We start from the raw sequence: 24,628 nt of genomic DNA on the forward strand, positions 1-24,628 counted from the left end.
CATATAAATATTGTTTATTATTTTGTTTACTATTTCAACTTGCCGGTAATCTGCTAATCTGCGAACCTGACAGCAAAAGTGCTGAGTGTTTCGCATATTTTGAATTTGCTGTAACGGGCTTTAAGAATCTGGATGGCTAATACAGCTTATTCAATTGGCTAATCATCTGATAATCAGCTGCAAATTTATTGGCTTAACACATTTTACAATAATGGATAGATGATCAGCCACAAATTTATGTGATAATCAGTTATAAGCACTCAAGATCTGATCAGCCAAATGAGTTTACTGGCTGCAACTTTTTTTTGCCATGCTTAAAAGCTCCAACATGTGTAACATGTTATTTTTTTATAAATGGGTATTGATTAATACTTCAATTGTACTATATGCTTTTACGAGAGTTTTTTTAAAAATTCTCTCATAAAAGTGTTACAATTTTTTTTGTAATATCACGATGCAAAATTTTTGCATTAGTTCATTCATTTTTCATAATATTTCACATTAGTTCATCCATTTTTTGCAATATTTCGCAAGTTTTTTTCTTTTTTAGTATAGAATGGACTGAATGGCAGAAATGACATTATGACAGCTTGCCTCTTTTTTCTGAACCTCTGATTTATGTATTCCCCTTTTTCGTATTTTTAGTTCCTTATTTTCAAACTTCTGGTTCATGACTTTCCCTTTTTCTCATATATTTTTCTCCTTTCGTATTTCTAGTTCTTCTTCAAATTTCTAGTAATATCTTTTTCTCCTTTTCGAATTTAGTTCAAATCTCCTCCCTCATATATTATTCCAATGGCTACAAAATGTGGCAAAAAATGAAATATTGATGATAACGAAAGAATCTCAAGACGTAATACTGAGAAGAATAGTGAAGCCGAGAAATGAATAAGATTATCAGACGATAATGTTGAAGGTATATATAATATGATATGTATCATATTCTTTATAAAAAATTATATAATATATAGTTAAATTGTATTTTATTGTTAAAGTTAATAAAAAAACAATAGAAAAACTATTAAGAACCAAATTCGCAAATAATTTCTAAGCTTAAAGTTTTTATCACCAGACAAAAAAATCTTGAAACCCGTCTCTTGGGCATAAAAAAAAAGCTCAACAATGATAACAAAAATAATAATAATACAATAGATCTGGAGTATGTAAAGGTAATAAAGATGAATATTATTTTATAAATGTAAACCTGAAATGCTAACCTCATTTGATTAGGAGCTCGTTAAGAAAATGTCAAAAATTTTATTTGAAAATTTTGTTTATCCTTCGCAAGACGAGTACAAACTTGCTACTGAAAAATATTTAAAAGACAAAAACCTGGAATTTATATGCCAGTTCAAAAAAAATCAATGGATTATTTTTTTCAAAAAAAAAATTGCCCTGATTGTAAGTTAAAGCGATTATAAATTTTATTAAATTTCATACTAATATTTTTTTTTTAATAGTTAGTATAACAACATAGAAGCATACGAGAGACGTTCACGTCTAGAGTATACATGCCACCCAAATTATTTTGGACTGCCATAATTATAAGTAAAATCCCAAATTCAATTATGGCATCCCAAATTATTTTGGCACTTTACATAGTAAATTATATATAAACCGAATGAATTATGGCATCCCAAATTATAATTATGGCATCCCAAAATAATTTGGGCAGCATGTATAGTCTAGAGTCAAAGATGTTATGTATTCTGTTTTTAAAACAACTGGGCATAAATTACTGTCTATTAACACTCAGGCTAGTCCGTCAAAGATTCAGGAATGGAAGAGTAAGCCGAAGGTGAAAAGATGTTACAACAATCTATTTAAAAAGGTTAAAGATGGGCAACCTATGACATATATGTCACTGATAATTGATAAGTTGCGAAAAGAAAATAAAAATCCCTCAAAAACACAAATAGCGTATGCGATTAGTGAGTGATACAGAAAGTTGTGGAATCCAGTGGTGATGATAAGTGGAGTACGGTCTCTTGTGTGACAGTTTACTCAAGTGATAAATAATACGACAGGCCAAATACGTGATTAAGAGTGGGCCGAACTGCTATTCATCACCTGAGTACGCTTCACACCTTTTATGTTATATACTGACAAATGTTACCGTACTCCACTCAACATCCTCACCGGACTTCACAACTATTCGTCTCACCGGCAATTAGCATATGTGAAACGTACTTAAATCCTAATAATCAAAACATTCAAATGAGCGAAAGTATAATGAAGTCGAAGATAATCAACAACTTAGTAAGTTTTTAATTTACAATTTGCAAAATGTGAATTATTTGAATTACAGTTTATTTATTTATTTGTTGATTTTTAGTAAAAGTTGGAAAATAGGGATAAATTTACACATTCAGATAATGATTCTCATGATGGTAATGATGTAGATGATAGTGGTGATAGAGCAGCTGATGATGAAGCAGGTGCGGCTGACAATGGTGTGACTAACAATGGTAGGCCTAATGATGATGCAGCTAACGATGGCATAGCTGACAATGATATACTTTCTAGTGACTCTTATAACACCGAGGAAGATGGTCAGTATGTAAATAGTTTAATAGAGAATTATGAGTTGCGTAAGAAATAAATATCATTTTTTACATGTATCAAATAATAGCATTTTTTTTACCATAATAAATAAAATATAGTTTTAATAAATAAAATGATTGCAGATTTATTTATTTAATTCTTAACAACACAGGCGTGACATAAATAAATCGTGACTGAAATTTGTGTTCAATTTGTGTTTAATTTGTGTTGATAATTCTGGTAAAATTTTGTTAATTTTGGCCAAATTTTGTTAATTTTGTTAATTTTGGCCAAATTTCGTTAAATTTGTTAAATTTGTGTTGAATTTGTGTTAATAATTTTTAATTTATCATAAGGGAATATATTTAGTAATTGTGCATATACAATTTCTGTACGATGTACATGATTTTTTAAAATGCAGATTTCTGTAATTTATGATATCGTATTTTCTGGCCAATCAAAATTAGGCTGATCTTTGCATGTGATTTAATTGCCGATTCGTATATAATGGGTAGGAATTAACATAGTAAAACGTGGGGCAATTTAATGTAGATCACTGCTAATTCCATCACTTTGCGTTAACCAAAAAATTTGACGCATTTGTTATTAAAAGTAGATATTAAATAACGTCATGTACTACATGTTAAAAAAGCCACTAAAATAATAATAAGTTTTTTTTTCATTTCATTTTAAAGAGTTTTATATAAGGGAACAGCAGATTTCATAATACTTTTCAGTTTATATAAAGGTTTAAAAAATTCAAAATACATTATATTTAGCTTCTTTTTTGCCGCTTTTTGGCTCTACTGTGAGTAGTACTTTCAGTATCTATTTCTTCCTGACGTGCAACAAAATTATTTTCTTCAATTGCATTTTGCTCCAATGCTTTTTCAGACATTTCTTTTTTAGAGGAAGCACTATATCTTCCTATCCATCCTTTTATCGTTTTTATCTCTGGAATATCTTCAACGCTAAGTTCCTTTTCGCGTACTAATTCTAACAGGCTTTCATGCATTTTTTCAGCAGTGTATCAGTCTTTTGGATTGAGATTACCCGCGTAAAAATAAGCCTGTAAGTATTGTACAACTTTCTTGCTTATGCGTTTACCTCCCCCTTTGTTACCCATTTTCTGATTTTCTTTTAACGACCAACTAGGTTTCAACGGAAAATCTGCATCAACCCTATCAATATTCGAATTGTTAGTATTCATTTTATTTTTTTTATTTTATAAAGAGAAAAATTCAAATTACCCACCCCATTTGACCTGATGTTGGATTTAGTGAATTTTGTGTTTCATCATGTTCAAATGATTTTTGTATATCTTTTTTATTGACAATGATGTTAACCATGGTGTCTTTGGTTTTGTGGGTGCTGTATATTCAGGATTAGGACGATTTATTTCACCACAAAATGTTCTTATGTCAGCAGGTGAAAATTCTGTCCATTCTCCAATGTTTGGAAGCGATTTTGCTCTAACATAACCTGCAGCCTTTCCAGTTATTGGCCAATCCTACACAAACCATTTGGAAATGCCAGGTATAGTCTTAGTTTTTTTATTATTAGCGTTGCTATTTAAGAAATGTGAAATAATGACGAGATTGTAAGGAAATTCCAATAAATTTTAGTAATAAAATAATATTCATACCATGATTTTTCCAAAATCATGTTATTATTTTTATTCCGATTAGGTTCAATTTGAGCAACTGAAGTTCCACTCAATTCTTCTATTGCTCTTTCAATATCTTGACCTGATGTAAGTTCACAACCAATTCGAACATATCGCTTTATTGCATGAGCAATCTTTTTTATTTATATAAATAAAATATTTTGAATATACAAAAATTATAAAGAAACCAAACAACAGTTGACATACCGTTGCATGGTGCGAATCTACAGTAGTTTTTGCCTCACCAGGTTCCAAAAATATCCACCCACGTACTTCAACTCCATACCAATCATACCAATGACTTATGATAGCCATTAGCTCAGAATTATGATAATGACCTCCATTGTCAGAAATAATTTTAATCCAATGTGGACGAGGATTTATGGTATTAAATACAGCTTCAAAGCAAGATGCTGTAAACCAGGCATCTTGTTTAGTGTCACAAGACCAATGGTCATATGCTTGGACGTCCATTTTTTCATTGTCTTTTTTTTGAAAAACAAGAGTTGTATGAAGTGTCCAACCCCTTTTACCAAAAAATTCACTTTTGGTTTCTCTTGCTGTTGTAGGAAGAATGCGCATTTTGTAATCAACTATGATGACAGCACCATGATCATCTAACTCATCTAATGCCGCGTTGAACTGTGCACTCAAATATCTTTTTCGTGTTTGATGAGCAAGGTAGCAGGTGAGTTTTTCCCGATATTCTGAAAGTAATGTATTGTGTGGATCCCCTAATATATGAGACAGAGTTGTAAAAACTTCAAAAAGTTGATCACATGCTGTACAACGTGAATAATGTTGCTCTACACATTCGCCAAATGCATACAGTAAACAGTGATTTATGCAATCCACATGTTTTGTTGTGCCATTATTATATACTAATAATTCATTTTCGTAATCTTTTTTTAAGTGACGGCGAAGCATTTCCAGTTGAGTTATCAATTCATTCTAATAATAATACTGTTTATAATTAGAATTTGTATGAAATAATAATACAAGGTAATTATTCAACGTTTTTTACCTTTATTTTTTTATCCACAATATTATTTGATACTAATTTAATCAAATCTTCAAATGGTTGATAAGCATAATCATTACAAATAAGACAAAGTCCTCCTAAATCATCCCGATATTTGAATCATCCATTTTGTAAACGAGCTATAAAGGAAGTTCGTTTCATTCCATCAGGATATATAGCTGAGAATTTTTCCCATAATGCACTTTTTTGGTCTTTAAGATAGAGAACAGGTAATTGTGTCTTTTTGTCAATATGATATGAACTCATATTTACGTTTGCTTTATCAGCAAAAAATAATTCAAATTCTCTTTCTTTAATTTCGGCCATTTTTTTATGAACAATAATAGGCTTATCAAGGGCTTTACATCCTGGACTATTTTTACGGTGATGTTCATGAGCAGCATGAATTGTTTTTGGTGAAATTTAAGAAAATATATTCTTGTTATTTAGTATATATTATATAATAAATAATATCAATTTATCGTGTCTGTAAATCATGTGACCTTAAAAAAAGGTACCTGTAAATTTTCCATCAATTCCTCGTATATAAAATTCTCTGCAACTATTGATAAAATTCGAATTTTTCCATTTGAACCATTAGGATTAGAATCAAGACTTTCACGCAATGAATACCAAAAAACATTTGTAGTGTCTTTGTAATTTTCAAATTCATTATTTCTTATTGTTGAATTTAGTTTGGTATTCAAAAGTCCATTTGAAAATAAATTGAATATTGTTTCAATATCACCTTTAGGATCTTTAGCACGGCTCCAAAATTCCATCTACAAGAATATTTTGTAATTAAATAGTGAATAAAAAATGGGATCAGTTTTAATAATAATACTTACATCAGAAATATCTCTTTCAAATGGGGTAATATTTTTACATCCAATTGCCTCAAACATTGCTCTCCATGCTCGAAATTCACGCATACTAATTTTATGATTATCATTATAAACATCACAAATAAAACTTTTTATTTCAATAATAGTACTTTTTTGATTATACCAATGATACAAAACACGATACCAAAGATCTTCATTTCTGGGCACATGCTTTTTTAGATATAATTTGAACATGTGTCGCATAATTCTTTCATTATTCCAATCATCAAGAGTACAGGTCTTAGGGAATAATCTTTCATATTGTTCTTTAAACTTGAACTGCACAAGTGGATGGTTAATTCCAAAAAGATCAACTCCATCACAATTTCGCAATAAATTAGTTTGATTCCAAACTGAAGAAGCTGTTATATCTTGAAATTGTTTTACCATTTCACCATCTTGAAAAATACTAATTGAAAACAATCCTCCTTCAATCTTTTGCCATATTACGCTTTGTTTTTGTTTGTATTTATACATAAAACTAGATGCAAATCCTTCGTAATTATTATTATCTGGAATAGACGCCATAAAAATTTTAATACCATATAAACAAATAGTAAAAGGACGAAAATCTACATTATTGAGCATTTGTTGAATCATATAAGGATTATGAAAACCTAACATTGTTGCTCCCAGATATTTTGTTTTACTTTTATTACCAAATACACGTCCATAAATAGTATTAATAGCAGCAGAAGAACTAGATAAAACTCCACTATTAATTCCTTCTCCTTCACAAATGAAACCTGGTATATTTGGATTTTCTAAGTTGCGAACTATTCTAATAATAAAGTGTTTTTGATTGAATTTTAAAGCAACTTGAAAGCCAAGTCTTATTGGAATAGCATAAATATGAGAATCTTGAATTTAAGAGTCAGAAAAATACCACCAATCTCGTAAAAAAGGACCATAATGAAGTTCTGGCACCAGGCTACCAATAGTAACAAGTTTTCTAGGAGTAAAGTGTTCTTTTGACATTTTAAAATTGGGGAACGCGAGATTCAGAACGGGTTAATTTTAATTATAAATCATAGCCCCGCAGTAGTTATACAAAATTTCTACCTATCACATGCGGATCGGCAATTAATCATTTAATCATGCATGCGTTTTTTGTCTTATTTATTTTTGTCTCTTATTTCTTTATTCTTTTGTTCAATATTTTTAATTTTTTTGTCTCTTCTTTCTATTATTTCTTTAATTATATACAATATATTTACATATATTTCATAATTTATTGCTTTGCAGGTATAGAAATATTTGTTTATTAATACTAATTATTTTCATTTTTTTTTACCTCTTTGTTACTTTGTATCGTAATACTAACAATAATATCCATGTTTCCTTTATTCCTTTTTACTTGTACTTTAATATTAACGATACTAACAATACTAACAACATGTTTATTTTTTCCTTTCTCTTTATTTTTTTATTCTTTTGTTCAATTACTTTGCAGGTATAGAAATATTTATTTATTAATACTAATTATTTTAATATTAACGCATTTTTTTTTACCTCTTTGTTACTTTATGTCGTAATACTAACAATACTATCTACGTTTCCTTTATTCCTTTTTACTTGTACTTTAATACTAACAATAATATCCATGTTTCTTTTACTCCTTTTACTGTTTCTTTAACTCTTTTTACCTTAATACTAACAATAATAACAATATTTCTTTTATCTTTATATCTAATACTAACATTACTATAACTGTTTCTCTTCTTTTTATGTCTAATAATATTGTTACTCTTTACTCTTTCTTTTTTTACTTTTATGTATTCTGTATATATTAATAAATACTTGTAATTTCTTATGATTTAATAAAATTATATCTAATAAAACATACATTATATAAACTTATAGTACAGAAAATGAAGTATTATTTATTAAAATATTTTGAAACATTACAAAATATTAAGTTATATAAAATCACAGAATATTACGAATCATCAAATTATGGAGCATTATGCATCATAGAATTTTGAAATATTTTAAAAAGTTGCGAAATATTACGCAGTAAAATTATAGTAGAGCTCCGAATGGGTCGAGTTGGGTCGGGTAATTGATCTGACCTGACCTGATTGATTTTTTCAGGTTAGGCAAAAAGTTGACCTGAAACAGGTTGGATCGGATACCCGATCTGACCCGATCTGACCCATTGCAAAAGTCAAAAATATTTTTGTCGATTAAAAATTTCTTTTTTTTAGATGTTTGTTCAGCTGAAATGCTGAATTTCTTGATTTAAATATTAGAATAATGTATATCTACTACTGAGGTATATAATTGTTTTTAAAATTTTTATTTTTTTTTAATTTAAAAACATTAATTAACATTCTTTATTATCTTCTTTTTAATTTTTATAGACGGTTTACTTTTACTTTTAGGATTACAGACTTCGTACCAGATTTTTAATTTATTAATTTGTATAATTTATTTAGCAAATTTCGCAAATTTATTCATATTAATGCATTATTACAACAATTATATTATATAAACTTTAAAACTATTTAACTCTACTACAACAAAGTAAATTCTTAATTATTATTATTTATAAATTTCTATATAAAAAATGATTACGTATTAATATTTAAATAATTAATTAAAATAAATAATTTATATTAATTTTATTGCCTTATTGATCCAGTTTTTAAGACACATGCAGACTCGAATTGATTCTTGATTTAAACTAGAGCGCCTTTTTATTATCAAATCAGTTCCACTAGAGAATATCCTTTCAACAGGCACACTTGATCCTGCAATTAAAAATTATAAGAAAGTTAAAAAAAAAAATTTAAAAAAAATTACTTTTACCTGGAATCGCTAAGAAGTCTCGTGCCATATTTGCAAGATGTGGAAAAGTGGCTTCATGCGCCTATGTACAACATTTTTAATTAATATATATGCAGTTGTTTAAAATTATATTAAAGAATTACTTACTTTCCACTATTGTAGTGGATCTGTTTTAAATGCAACAACAGGTTTTCGAAGATATTCTTCTAGTTCATCTTCGTCATGATTATTGTCTAAATTAAAAATACCGAAAAAATCATTCTGATCTTCAGATTCATCAACAAAATTAGGACATAAATTATTTTTGTAATTCTTGTTATATGTATCTGTAACAATTTTTTGTGCAGCATCAATATATTCTTGTTCCCAATCCTGCTGTTGATAGTACTTTAATTTTACTCGTGGATCAAATACTTAAAAATTTATAAGAGTTAATAAATAATATTAAGTAGTTTTTAGTAAAAAAAAATAAAAATAATTACTTGTAGCGATTGGATAAACATAGGAATCATCTGTCTTGGCATAATATACTTTAAGTTTTTTGTATCCTTTTCTTAAAGCATTTCGCACTTCTAAATTAGGGCAGAAGTTACGATCATTTGTATCTAGCAGTTTTTCAAGGTGATCTAACAAAACATTATAGACAGGAATAGATGAGGAGAGTGTAATGAAATTTGATTTAGACATATGCTCAGTGGCTTTGTGAAAAATTTAAAATTACAAATTATAATAAATAATTAGTATAATTTAATAAATAAGCGATAAAATAAATGAAAAAATTTACCTCAAATATGCGGCATAATTCTTTAATTATTTCCCATTCATCTGTAAAAATAGTAAATTCTTCTAATTCACGATCAATAGCTGTAATTTCTTCAAGGGGCTATAAAAAATTTAATAAATTAATATACTATTTATTTAAATATAGTTAATTATAATGTTATACTTACTTCCTGAAGTTCAAAGGCGCGTTGTAACATTAGATAGGTAGAATTCCAGCGCATCTTAACGTCCAAAATAAGATTTAATGTTTTAAAATTTGGGTTAAGATTGCATTGACGGAAAAATCGATCACGACGCTGTGGCCAGGATCGTATTTTTACAATAAGTTTCCTCAACTAAATAATTTATAAGTGTGAAGTGTTAGTAATTACAATACGAATGTATTATTTTTTTATTTACTTCTTACCCTAGGTATTACTTTATTTGTGCTAATCGTTCCACTTGAAAGATTTTCTAAAATAGAATCTTCATCTTGCGCTTCTCCAGCTTTAATATGTTTCAATATTTCTTAAACGGCAAGATTTATTATATGTGCAACACACCTCACATGATTTCGTTTATAGTGAAAATCTATACGATTTTCATTGCATACTTTTTCGAACTCTTTAAAAAAAGTATCATTATTTGCTGCATTATCCGTCGTTATTGCTAGAATCTAATTAAATATATTGTATTATTAGTATCATAATTATTTTATATTTTTATAATAAAAAAATACTAACTTTTGTGAGAATTTTTTTATCCTGAAGACATTTTGTGAATACATTTGCTAGATTTTCACCCGAGTGAGGACCAGAAAGATCAACAAAATCGACAAGAATATCCTTTAAATCCCAATCAGCATCAATATAGTGACAGGTTATTCCAAGAAAGCTAATAACATTTGGAGAGGTCCACCTGTCTAATGCAAAGCTTATTTTTCCTGGAGAATTCTTTAATTAAAGTAGTTATTTTAGTAATTAATTAATAATTTAGTAATTTATAGATTTTTTTAATTTTTACTAACCTGCAGTAAATTTTGCATAGTTGTTTGATAATTTTTAAAAGTATCTAAAACATCATTTCTAACTGTATCTGCTAATGGAATTAATGCCATTGGGTTACATAGTTTAATTAGATCATGAAATTCATCAGATTCAACAACGGTAAATGGTTGATCATCTGCAACAACCCATAAAGCAAGTTTATCACGAAAATTTTTATTAGTAAACGTCTACAATAAATTAAATAAGTTAGTTACTTATATCTAAAAAACTTGAAAATATTTATTATATTTACATACCATTTGTGGATTACCCTCTTGTAAAAAATTTTTCATAAATTCTGCCTGTTTTGCCATGGAGGGATCGAATTTGTCTGGATGTAATTTTAGATGACGTTTTAAATTTCCCGTTGAACCTCCATTATTCATATTATATTTACCCCCTCTATTAATATTTTAAATTTAAGTTAAAATAAAATTTTATTTAGCAGGTGTAATTACGCTTATAAAATAAAAAAAATAATTAATTAATAATTATTTACCCACAATATCGGCATTTCGCCCATATTACTCCTTTATCATCTTTAAATTTATCAAAATGATTCCATACGATACTTGTTTTTTTATTAGTTTCATCTAATGTACTTAGAACTGAATTTGAAGTATCATCTACTTTATTTTCAAGTTGATTATCATTTTGAATTTCTGTATCCAAATCAGGAATATCTTGAAGTTCTTCTTCTTCTTCATTTTTATAGTGATAACGTTTGGGATTAGAAGATTCACCAAATTCATTATTACGTTTCTCTCCAGACATCATGTAAATAGTAAAGTTTGAAAAAAATTTTTTAAAAAAAAGATTGTTAACGGAATTGATAATCTATTTATTTATCAATTTAGGTTACACTATATTTAACTGATTTTAATCTGGGTTGATCAGATCGGGTTAAATATTTAATCTGACCCGATATTAGTTCACCAATTTTCTGATCTGATCTGAAAAATTCGGGTCAATCTGATGGGTCATCTGGGTTGACCTGACTTGATTCAGAGCTCTAAATTATGGAATATTACGAATCGTAAAATTATGAAACCTTGCATATAGTAATATTTTGAAATATTTTAAAAAGTTATAAAATATTACGCTTACGCAAACTTGTAGCGGGTCTGAAAACTTATGAAATATTATGTAAAATTACGAAATATTGCGAACCGCAAAATTACGGAATATTACAAATCATAAAATTACGAAGCTTTGCATATCGTAATATTTTGAAATATTTTAAAAAGTTATAAAATATTACATTTATGCAAACTTATGGCGGGTCTGGAAGCTTACGAAATATTATGATGTGTAAACTTGCACAACTTTTTGCATTATATAATTTCCTGATGCATTTGCTAAAAAAGTAGATGGACAGCTGCATACCCTAATAGTTACTAACATCCCTCTCTTTGTCACTGATGTACAGTTAAGGGGCATTTTTTTTCATTATGGTATTGTTACCTACTGCTGAACACGTCTTTTAAACTATACTGTACTGCGTATATAGTTTTGAATGAGTGTTATGAAGATGAGTAGTGTCGGGTTTAAGGTTGCTTGCCAAAATCTAAGGGTTTAGGCAAGATAGCATTTCGTCAAAAAGCGAAATTCTGCCGAAACTATATTAAAATTATATTAAAAAACTGGCAAAATTTTGAAGAAAAGCAAAACTGCCGAAACTTATTATAAATGCCAAAACTGCTGAAACTCTGCCGAAACTATAATAAATCTATAGTAAAATTTTGATGAAACTAATTGTAGGATTTTGAAAAGGTTTAGACAAGCAATTTTAGTCGGGTTAGCGTGATAAGTATAGTATGGATTACTATGTAACAGTTTACTCAAATGATAAATAAACACCTCAGTCCAGGCTCAGCCTAGCAGTTTGGCCAGATGTCTATTTATCATCTGAGTATGCTTCACACCTTTATGTTACACACTGCCAAATGTCACCATACTATACTCATTATCCCAATTCTTTTCTGTAATACCATTTTTTAATCCCCTACTTCTATGGAATAATTTGAAAACATGTGGGCTGTTCTTTGTACTGGTTATTACCTACACGTCTGCCTTGTTTGTTGCTCATCTGATCAATACACTATTAGATACAATCATGTTGTTTTTCTTGCCAGTCTTCCTCGCAGTTCAGTTATCGCTGACCTTACTAAAATCGCTGATAAAATTTCTGCTAAAAGCGTTAATATCTCCTTCTCTTACAATTCATACACTCTTAAACCGTATGTATGTTTATGTATATTTCTCGTCTGCAACTACGAAAGAATCTGCTATAGGTATTACTTGTGCCCTTAAAGATATTGGATTTACCTGGCATGAACTAAATGAAGTATTCTCTCTTTGCCATTATTGTGGTTGACTTGATTGTAATCTTGAACGATGTGCCTCATCACGTGCTAATCAACAACCTTCTTGTCCCTGGTCTAGTAATGATAAACTGCGTGAATTATATAACAAATACTTACCTTCTTTCCATCCTGTTAAACGCCATAACTGTTTTACATGTCCTATCAATTCTTAACAAAGATTTTATGCTGATGTTACTGGTCATAAGGCTTCGTTTTGATCCTGTTCTCAACCTAGATCTTCCTGCTTTCACTCTTAATGTCACAATACTCATAAAGATGGTCAATGATCTTTACAGAAACCTTGAATTTTTAAACAATACCGAATTGATATAATAATGATGTTAAATAAATATCGTGGCGATATCGATTTGCAAATGATATCATTATGATATCGCAATGATATCATTTCAATATTAATTCAATATATCGAAATGATATCGTAAAGATATTTGTTTGAAAAAATATCAGATCAATATCATTTCGATATTGTTATAACAACAATAAATTTTTTGAAAAATGGGAAGTAAATACGATATTAATATGATATCGTTCCAACATTAATTCAATATCAATATGATATCGTAAAGATATCACTTTATAATTATCTAATCGACATCATAACGATATTGACGAAACATCAAATCGATATCATTTCGATATTTCGATATTGTTATAACAATAATGAAAAATAGAAAGTAAATACGATATTAATATGATATCGTTCCAACATTAATTCAATATCAATATGATATCGTAAAAATATCACTTTATAATTATCTAATCGACATCATAACGATATTGACGAAACATCAAATTGATATCATTTCGATATTGTTATAACAATAATGAAAAATAGAAAGTAAATACGATATTAATATGATATCGTTTTGATATAACGAAATGATATCATTTTGATATTGTTATAACAATAATGATTTTTTTTTAATAAATGCAATATCAATATAATATTATTTTAATATTAATTCAGTATCAAAATAATATCAAAATGATATTATCTATAAATATTGAATTTACCTTTAAAAATATCAAATCAATTAAATATCGTTAAATTCAATTTTATAATATTTTAATAATTTGTAATCTAATTTAAAAGTTAATTTCAATAGATTTAAGTTACCGGTTATTTATTACAATAACAATTTTAATTACAGATAAAGTATACATTAGTTTAAATATTATATAACAGATAAAAAAAAATATCAATAAATCTATAATAAACTAATTCAATAAATTAGAATTATGAGTTAAATTGGTGATGTAAGTCAAAACATTATGCCTTAATACTCCAGAATCATAACTCATCAACCCAAAGTTGAGGATTAACCGGATACCTTGCTTTAGATTCAGCGACACTGCCCAAGTTGGATGGGGTGTCACAGGTACGCTTTAAGAAGACTCGCTACGACTCTATTGCAAAAAGGATAAGTATATTCGAAAACACCAGACATAAATTCACCTCAGAAGTTTGGCGGGAAACCCCTGTAAACAACTGCAGTTTCATCATTACCAAAATCATTGAACTTAGGGATACAATGAAAAAGTTCATGAGAATGACGGCTTTAAAAAAAAAATACAAATATATTCTCAACTTTGACAATTCACCCTTATTCTTTGGCCTGGAATTCTCATATGACTGCATTATTGTTGTTTGTAATTTGATCCATTGAATCCACCATAAATTACCTGGCAAAGCGAACTTTTATTAGACAACCATAGCTTCATCAACAAACGTTGCAATGTGTTTGGACGAATGACATCCTGTTTAATAAATTTTAAATGGGCAAACGTGGACCTAAAACCCATTAAAGATAGGCTGCAAGAAGTGCAAAGCAACCTACCAACCCACGAGTGGGTCTAAGGGTTAGGGAATAAAATATACGCCAAACACACACAAGTTGGTATGGAGTTAAAGTCTTACAAACTAAAAATTATTTTTGCCACTTAATTCTCCAATAATCAATGTTATAAAAAAGTTACTTACGACTTAAGCCTACTTAATTATATATAAAACGACACTTCGAACAGACAAAGCTCATGATATATGAGAATATCCCATCATGCCTATTTTAACCCTTAATTAAAGGATTTTTGTTGCGTTAATTATATAAGCTTTACGCCTATATATATAACATAAGCTTACACCTATATAATTCAAGTCCGCCTTTTCCTATAACACACTATGCACGATGGCAAACGTTATAGGAGGCAGACTCTACTTTCAGAAAGAAAGTTTTTTTTTTAAAAAAAAAAAATGTACAAAATAAATAGTCTTAAATAAAATAGTGGTTAAATTGACTTTTTAGGAATTAATAGCCTTATAATATACGCGATCATTTAATATACGCGATTATTTAATCAGACAATTTATTAAATTTGGTATTACACGAACTTGATCAATCTGATAATTGTTTAGTCTTTTATAGGTGGATATTTCTTGAATTATCACCTGAACTTTTCAATTTTTTGCAGAATCGAAGATGAAAACCGGAAAAGTATTCTGATTCGGAATTTTTTTAAGAAATGTGTTTGTTATTTTGTAAATTACCAGTCAGAATTGGCTTAAACTTTAAAGTTCTTACTTTACGCAAATGTTACATAAATGTATTCTTTTTGATCTGTATAAATTCTTTTTGATCTGTATAATAACGTCAAATATATAGAGATATTTAGGCCGTATACATTAAAGAAGAAACGTCACATAATAACCATTCCATTTTTAACAAAACAATAATTACTTTTTAAACTTGAAAGTGTTATATCTTAGACAAACATTTTATAGTTTTATACATCCATTTTATTTTATATTATTATCACTCGACATTATGGTATAATGTTTAGAATAATGATGTTTCATATTATCATTTACTTGTAAAATTTACTAAATTTATTCAATGTAATATCGTTATAAAATGCATAATTTTATAAAAAAATTAGAGCGTTTGCTAAGATTTATAACTATGTATAATTTAATATTATTATTAATAACTATGATTAAAGGATATGAAGTATCAGTATAAATAAAATAACTTACCGATAAAGAATCAACGATCTTGTTTCCGCTCCTAGAAGGGATCATTAATTCTTTGGTTATATTATCTAATTCTTTAACAGCGGACAAATTTTTTCCATTCCACGAAACCTTAAAGGTTTCTCTTACGAAATCAACCAAGATATCGAACCCTCCATTTCTTGTTAATTCTGAAATATTAACAGCTACAAGCTGTCGGCTTAAAATCTTTTGAACAAATTCTTCATCAACGTAATCTATAAGTTCTTTTTGAGATAAACTTCCGGTAGATGCTCTATAATTAAATTAATAATTAATACAAACAGCACTATTTGGTTAGCTAGGAAACAATTAAATAAATACCTGTTTTTTCTTATTTCTTTAAATTCTTTTACAGAAGTTAAAATAATTTGGTTAAACTTATTTCTGAAGTCGATGAAAAATTTTCGGGTTTTTTCGAGGTAGCTTTTAGCTTCGTTCGAATGTATTTTTATTTTGAAAATTTTTGTTATCAACTCATCAAAAACTTCACCACGTGGACTTCTCGCATGTAAAAAAAGACACTTGACACTTTCGTCTTATAGACGAATTTTATCCTAAAATATTAAAAATACATTATTTAAAAGATTTAGACAAATAAATATTATCATGTTAATTTAATACTTACGTCCGTAATTTTACTGGATGATAAGATAGCAACATCCGTATTGTTCATTTCTAGTGCCAATCTTAAAATTTCTGGATGGTCGACGAGCCAAGCAACTATTTCTAAATTTGACTTTGATTGAAATACTTCGGGTTTTTTATGATCTTCCGTCTTACTCGCATCATCATCATCATCATCATCATCATCATTACTTCTTTTTTCATTTACTACTATAACTTCTTTATCGGCAGATTCGGCAGCTTCTTTATTACTATGGTTTTTACTTTTTTTCATCAACTGATTGGCTTTCTCAATGTCAATATCTCTTCTTTTTTTCGTAATTTGTTTTCTTTTCAATCCTATTATACATATTTTTGGTATTTATTAATTATTCTCTTACATATAACTATATAACAAAACTTACTATAAATTTACAAAAGAGTTATATCTACATACCTCCTTCAACTTCCATTTCTTGATTATTATCAGACGATTTATTAGGTGATTTACGTTTAGTTGTCATAATATAAAAAAAAATATGAGCGAAAAAAAAAGTGGAACAACCTTTTTGTTTCAAAGTAGGTGATATATATCGAGAAAATATGAATGAATAAAAAATGTGGAGCAACTTTCTTGCTCAAAAAAGTAGGTGATAAACATTGAATGAACAAAAAAAAAGGGCGAGTTTATCATGATATAATTTTGAGATTTTAGCTATTGTAATTATGATTGTAGTATTTAATTGGAAAATATACATGATCTCAATATCATTATGTATTGTGTAAAATGCAGGATCAGTTAAAAATATCAGGAGATGGGAAAACTAAAAATTATGATTTCAAGATCGAAAATTAAATTTAATTTATATAAATAATTTGTATTTCATTTAATAATAAAAGTGAATACTGGACACTTTTTTTATATAGAAGATTACTTCAAATCAGTTCCAAATCTTTATTTTATTGCGTATTTACGATTCAATTTCATAAATTTTATTATACTTTTTTAGGCCATATAAGGAGTGAGAAGAAAAATATTAGAAGAAAGGAGTGAGAAGAAATTAATCATGTGAAGTATCATTTTATGTGATACAATGATATGCACCAAACTCAAAAAGTATAGCCATTATAGCTACTATTATCATTCGGCATTAAATTACGTAATGTTAAAGATATTATTGCATCCAAATAACCCAATCAAACCTTTTTACTCATATGTGACTGATTACTAAATTTGCGAAAAGACAATGCAACTCCTTAACATATGATTTTTGTATATTATTGTACAATTATGAAAAGAAAGTCGTGAGCAGTCTATAGAATATTATGTAAAGCTACAAAATTCAAAAATATTTAGAGTTGGTAACGAATTTACATTTCAATAGTACCATTAAATAGAAATTTATAAACTTAACTGCTAAAGGAAGAGAAATTTTTAAACGATAAATGGATGAAACATAGTACAGTTTGATGGTTGCTAGAATACTCTCAAAATAATTTTCATGATTAATTGTGGAGGTTATAATTAAAATATTCCAATTGAAATAATACAGCGACGATCTGCTTATTTGCTTATTTAATGATTTAGCATATTTTATTATTTTATGTAGTAAAGTAAATAGTATTTTTTTCCAAATAATGAAAGATACATCGTTCAGAAAATAAAAAAATTGAATGTGTTAACGAATGTTGTACAATATAATATTAAGCAAAAAATTGAATGTTGTACAGCAATATAATATTAAGCAAAATTGAATGTTGTACAGACATTAATATAACAAAATAGTAATTATGATTTGAAAGATTTACAATTTCATATGAAGTGAGGTGAGCGTAAACGGAGAGGCGAAATTATTCAATTTCAATGATTTCATAATATGAAGGTGAGCCTCGTAAACGGTAAGGTGTAGGTGATGAGTGATGGAGGAGAGGCGTAGGTGATGATGATGAGTGTAAACGGAGAGGTGATATAGGTGAGCATATTGGTGAATGTAGTGGTAAGGATGACGGAGTTGTTATATGGCTTGTTGTGTTAATTTCGTGAGCAATATCATAAATTGTTTCTAAATAAATAATCAGATTAATTTATGAATTAAATAAAAAAAAAATAAAATATTTACGTGGTTTTCTAATATTTACGTCGTTTTTCCCAAAAACGTTCACTGAATTCCTCGTAGTACTTCGTTCCTAGAGCACTTTTCCTTCCCTTTGGCTTACCCTCGATATATAATTGCATTTTCTAATAAAATTATAAAATTATATTAGTACTATTTAATATGCTAAAATAGTAGTTGAACCTGAAATAATGTTTATATACTTTATAAGCTTGCACTAAGCCGTTAAATTTTTCTTTACATTGCCTCCCAGTATATGTGGTTCCGAATTCAAGGTTTATTTTGCTTGCTAGCCCTTTCCAAAAATTATGCTTCATATTACCACTAAGTTCGTGAAAATTATCGTTTTCATTTTTTCTTTCATTAATTAAAACTGGCAATTGTCTATCAGTCCACATGTTATTAAAGAATTAATGAAATATTAATGAAAACGAAAGAGAAAGAATTTTGTAAAAGGAGTGGGAAAATAAAAAAAAATCCGTAAAAAAAAAATCCGTGTAAAAAAAAAAAAATCTGTGTAAAAAAAAAAATCAAATTATTACGCCTACAATCTATGAACACAAGAATTAATGAAATATTAATGAAGACGAAAGAATTAATGAAATGAAGAATTATATTAATGAAAACGAAAGAATTAATGAAACGAAAGAATTTTGTAAAAGGAGTGGGAAAATAAAAAAAATCTGTGTAAAAAAAAAAAATCAAATTATTACGCCTACAATCTATGAACACAATAAGAAATTGCAATGATGTGGAATAAATAGTTTAAACAAATTTGTTAAACAAATTTGGATAAGCCATGGGTATGCCGCGGGTATGTCGCGGGTGTATCGTGATGTCTTTATGGTAAATTAAAGCATTTACCGTGAGTGAGTCGCGGGTCAATTTGAGGACTTACTATGGAATAATAAAGATGTTTTTATACACGTAATTATCTTCTATAGTGGTCGATTTAGAGGTTCAATCGGGAAAGTTTTACCACAACATTTATTTTATTTTGACAATGGCTTAAAATTAACGAAAATTAATTAACGAAAATTGATTTAATTGGTCTGCTAATAACAATCATGGTGTTTAACGAATTCGCTTCATTAGTTTTGATGTTTGAAAAATATAATCGTAAATTAAATATATAATCGTAAATTAAATCATACTTTATCTATTATTTTATTAAATCGTAAACTTTAATACTCTACTACTAAATTAACTAAATTATTGTTTCACGAGAGCATTTTCTATTTATTAAGTATAATTTTCAACCACTATTTTTTATAATCCTGCATATGAATTTACAGGTCAAAAACTTCGCAATTCAATTAGTTTAATTTTTGAGTTTTTTGACGCATTTGTGAGATTTAAGCAAGTATGAAATAAATTTTTTTTATACTAATTGAATTTTTATGTATTGATTAATGATAAAAAAAGCATGTACTACTTGATTTTGTATACGATTGTGTTCCAAAACTTGACGATTGTGTTACTTTTAAAACTCCAATGTGCTACTTGATTTTGTATACGATTGTGTTCCAAAACTTGACGATTGTGTTACTTTCAAAACTCCAATCAGAATCTATAGCAAATTGGTAATAATTTTAACCGAATTGATTTTGGTTTTTTTGTCGATACGCTAAACAATATAAAAGGTATTAAGGTATTTAATAAATAATTTTTATAAAGATTTATTGAATTTTATAAAAATTCTAAATTAAGTTAAGGATTTAAATTGTCAAAAGATGAGAAGACGATATAGTCACAATAAACTAATAGAGCCAATTCAAATTTGAAATCGGGTTTCTTACAGCAAACCTAATGAGACAACAGATTCTGACGAGAGAGTTGCAATTCGTTCGCCTGTACGTTCACCTGATAATAATAACGATGACATAGACTTTCAGTATGATTATAAAGATGATTTAAGTTTTCAAGACATTAATGATGACGATAATGCATATGGATCAATTAATCCTCAAAACTTCAATGATGAGATGATATTTTCGCAAGATAATGTCAATTCATCTGATACTGAAGAGGAAGAAGAAAGTGATAACGAATACAATTATGAAGAGGAGGAAGAGGAGGAAGATAATAATGAAAACAATGACGAAGAGGAGGAGGAGGAAGGTAACAATGATGATAATAATAATCAAGTGGAAGAGGAACGTAATAATGATGAAGAGGAACGTAATAACGATGAAAAGGAACGTAATAATGAAGAGGAAGAAATAGATCAAATTGTTGAAGCGTTAGATGAAGACAAGATACCGTTCTGCAATGGTGAGTTTGCACCGTACTTTAATAATTATACAACTACGGCATTATTTTGCTGGCTTCAGAAGCATAATGTTTCTACGAAAGCATATGAAGATCTTGTCGATATCATTTACAATTCTCAATTTGAATCTACCCATGTGGTAAAAAATATCCGAAGATTCCAATCATGGAGAAAACGTCTTCCTCTCCTACCAATAATAACAAAGTCTATTAAAATTTCACCAAAAAAAACTCCATCAACCTCACGAGGATCAAAACTTTCGTATCAACTCTCAATCAGTGAAATTATATGACGTGTTCTTAATAATCCGATGCTAATGAAGCATATGTATTTTGGACCTGGCATTAATTCTGAAGAAAAATCAGAATTTTGGCATGGAAATTTATGGGGGGAATCCCCACTTTTTGGACAACACAAAATATTAATATCAGAAGGTTATAAAATAATACACTTTGATACAATTATAATTTATTATCATTGATAATATTTATTAAAGTTATTTTTAATAAATAGTATTGTACCGATCTGGTGATTTTGTTTACTATCATGATGATAATGGTCAAAAAAAACTTGGAAGATTAAGATCAATTTTAAAAAATGATGATGGATATTATCAGTTACGAATTCAAAAAATTTTGGAATATAGAAATTTACCCAGAAATTTAAAAGGGTTACCAAGACAACGTCGTTCTATTACCGGTGAAGTATGGTTACAAGACGAACCATTTTTAATTATAATGACTTCTCAAATTTTAGAAAAAGTAACTATATTGATGATGTTTCAACATCAAAATATTCCTGATGGTTCATTGCGGATTAGTGAAATAATTTATAAATGTAATGACCGTTGGCACGTTCATAATGTAAAGCTTTTATACCTACATCCATCTGATTACATTTCTATCAGAAATCCACCATCATCATCTATGCCAATCTATAAGCTATTTTTAGATCTTTATTATGATGATTTTGGTACATTTAGAAATGTATACCATTCTCTAGGTGGTGTTTATGTACAGTTTGGAAATATGCCAGCACATCAAAGAAAGCTAATAAAGAACCATTTTGTTATTGGGTTTATCCCATTTGAAGGAAAATTTGACGAATTTATGATACCATTCATTTCAGAAATGAAGGAATTAGAGAAAGGAAAGGTGATGACTGTCCAAGGACAAGATGCATGGATAATTGCTGGTTTAGGCGTTGTTACGGCAGATTTACCTCAAGGTAACGATTTGACAGGAGTATTAAGGTATTTTTTCAATTTAGTTAATAATATAATAATATAATTTTATGACAACTATTAAAATTTTTTAAAAAATAAATTTAGACATAATGCAAATAAGGGTTGTCGTACTTGTAAAACTACTAAAGAATTATTGAGTGCTCACAATCAGGATATCGTAACAACATTACGTTATCATCATATTACAGACGAAGAAATCTTAAAAATTTCTCATGAGACTATAATGTCAAGAAGAGATCAACTTTGTACGGAATATGGTTTACGATCATTACCTAGTATTTTAGATAAATTAAAAAGGGAAAGACATTTACAGACGCCGCAGTATGTTTATCATGCGACTGCAGGAAAGATTGGGCAGCTACTAAAATTAACTTGTGAATTATTTTCACGAGAAGGAGAAGATAATTTTATCGAAATTTGGAAAAATTTTGAAATCCCAAAAAGATGGTCTCGCTTACCAAATCCGATTACTCACTACAATAGTTTTATGATGTCGGATTTACTTAGATTAGCTATGATTATGCCATTTTTGTTAAACCAGTTTTTAAAAGAATCAAGTATCAAACGTAATGAAACAGCCATGGTTCAACAAAGAATTGATGCATTTCGAGTTAGTTCAGTTCCAAAAATTATTATATCTTGTTGGATACATGTTGCAAAAACTATGAAAGCAGTTTTTAACAAGAAATTTACATCAGATAGCTATGAGGAATTGCAACAATGTCTTGAAGAAGAGTTTTCAATCCTTCCAAAGGTATAGTTACAAATTTGATATTGAAATATGGAATAATTTCAAATAATTAACAATATTTTACTTTTTATAGGTTTTTGTAAATTTTGTTAATTTACCAAATATACACGTTAATATGCATCTTTTGATGTATGCTAAAACCTTTGGAACACTTATTAATACCCAAGTTGGTATAAAAGAAATGGTCCATCGTATTTTTAAGGGGATGGTACCAAAGACTAATTGCAAAAACATAGATTTGGATTTATTAAAGCGTTACAATACTTTATTTGCAATTCGACATTTAGCAGATGGTGGTATTGATCCAAGATTTAATAGATCTTGTACTGGATTTACAAATTCAAATTTTGGACAATTATTTTTAAATTGGTATGTTACAGAAGATAAATATTCAACTGAAGCAACTGAACAAGTTCAAGACGATGATGATGATACAAAAAGTAAGTATTTTATTGCATATAGTAGTACATGTTTGATATTTATATTTACTAATCTTTTAATTTAGTTATATCTCCAGTAAACTTTATTTCCAATATTTCATTAAAAAAAAGAATGTCAAAGCAGGAACGTGATAAACTTCTTTTAACTTTACATAATTTTAAAACTGAATTGTTTTTATCTTATGTGGATATGAAGTTTGAGGCGGCACTTATAAACTCTTCAATAGTTGGTACAAATTTGCATCATATATGATTGAAGAAGAAAATGGTATCCTTTCAAAAGTTCACCTACATCTCGATGATTTTATCACAATTTATGAAGAAGATCATGAAGAATCTTATACAATAATCAAAGGTATCTTTCAACATAAGGGTAATAATAACAAATATTATGCATTTATTGTTGTAGATTGGTTTGAAGATACTATGGTTGAACATTCAGTATTAAAATATCCACTTTACCGTCTTTAAGCAACAGGAGATAAATGGAGACGTATTTTTCCAATTACTGTAATAGATAATGTTCAAAAAGTACACTTTATTCATAATTGTAATTCAGAAAGGTGCCAACTACCAAATCATAATACTACAAATAGAATTTGGATAAAAAATAATTTTTATTTTACAGCCATATAATTATATTAATTATATAAATATAATAAAATAATTATTTTAATTTGTATCGTATAAAATTTTGGTTAAAATTAACAATTAACCAATAAAATCATATGCATGATGTAATAATAAATTAAAATTAACCAATTAAAATCACTTTAATTACATGCATGTGATATCTAAAAATAGCTAAAATTCGCGTTTATTAATGAGATTTTTTTTGTTTATTTTCAAAAATACGCTTTTCTCTTGTCTTTTATATTAACACTTTACGATATTTTAGTTCGTCTCTTCTTTTCTCTTTTTAAAGTATACTTTAATTATCTCTTTACAATATTAACAATACTTTATTAGTTTATATATTCAACATAGTAAGACATCCACATACGAAAAGCAAGAATAAAAGCAAGAATAAAGAAAAGAAAATGTACCCGCCAC

General features: G+C 28.0%; 5 protein-coding genes across 5 annotated transcripts; 2 read left to right on the top strand and 3 right to left on the bottom strand.

Moving 5' to 3' along the window:
* Positions 1 to 2,109: 2,109 nt before the first annotated feature.
* Positions 2,110 to 2,602, top strand: OCT59_008219 (uncharacterized protein; the record flags this gene model as incomplete). Its single annotated transcript, XM_025332158.2, has 2 exons — positions 2,110 to 2,259; positions 2,342 to 2,602. The coding sequence occupies 2 exons, from the start codon at positions 2,110 to 2,112 to the stop codon at positions 2,600 to 2,602; spliced, it is 411 nt and encodes a 136-aa protein (XP_025176247.2).
* Positions 2,603 to 3,319: 717 nt separating this feature from the next.
* On the bottom strand, positions 3,320 to 3,893 carry OCT59_008220 (uncharacterized protein; the record flags this gene model as incomplete). The annotated part of the gene is made up of 3 exons (XM_066142314.1): positions 3,320 to 3,540; positions 3,652 to 3,725; positions 3,799 to 3,893. 3 exons carry the CDS (start codon positions 3,891 to 3,893, stop codon positions 3,320 to 3,322), a joined length of 390 nt encoding a protein of 129 aa, XP_065999207.1.
* Positions 3,894 to 16,049: 12,156 nt separating this feature from the next.
* Positions 16,050 to 17,276, bottom strand: OCT59_008221 (uncharacterized protein; the record flags this gene model as incomplete). The annotated part of the gene is made up of 5 exons (XM_025323017.2): positions 16,050 to 16,055; positions 16,132 to 16,402; positions 16,471 to 16,684; positions 16,771 to 17,112; positions 17,210 to 17,276. 5 exons carry the CDS (start codon positions 17,274 to 17,276, stop codon positions 16,050 to 16,052), a joined length of 900 nt encoding a protein of 299 aa, XP_025164740.2.
* A 1,327-nt stretch (positions 17,277 to 18,603) lies between these two features.
* On the bottom strand, positions 18,604 to 19,264 carry OCT59_008222 (uncharacterized protein; the record flags this gene model as incomplete). Its single annotated transcript, XM_066142316.1, has 3 exons — positions 18,604 to 18,815; positions 18,892 to 18,991; positions 19,070 to 19,264. 3 exons carry the CDS (start codon positions 19,262 to 19,264, stop codon positions 18,604 to 18,606), a joined length of 507 nt encoding a protein of 168 aa, XP_065999208.1.
* A 1,096-nt stretch (positions 19,265 to 20,360) lies between these two features.
* On the top strand, positions 20,361 to 23,144 carry OCT59_008223 (uncharacterized protein; the record flags this gene model as incomplete). Its single annotated transcript, XM_066142317.1, has 6 exons — positions 20,361 to 20,449; positions 20,668 to 21,277; positions 21,461 to 21,572; positions 21,652 to 21,942; positions 22,267 to 22,390; positions 22,469 to 23,144. 6 exons carry the CDS (start codon positions 20,361 to 20,363, stop codon positions 23,142 to 23,144), a joined length of 1,902 nt encoding a protein of 633 aa, XP_065999209.1.
* Positions 23,145 to 24,628: the final 1,484 nt, after the last annotated feature.

Source organism: Rhizophagus irregularis, chromosome 16 (genome assembly GCF_026210795.1).
Source record: "Rhizophagus irregularis chromosome 16, complete sequence".
Lineage (NCBI taxonomy): Eukaryota > Fungi > Glomeromycota > Glomeromycetes > Glomerales > Glomeraceae > Rhizophagus > Rhizophagus irregularis.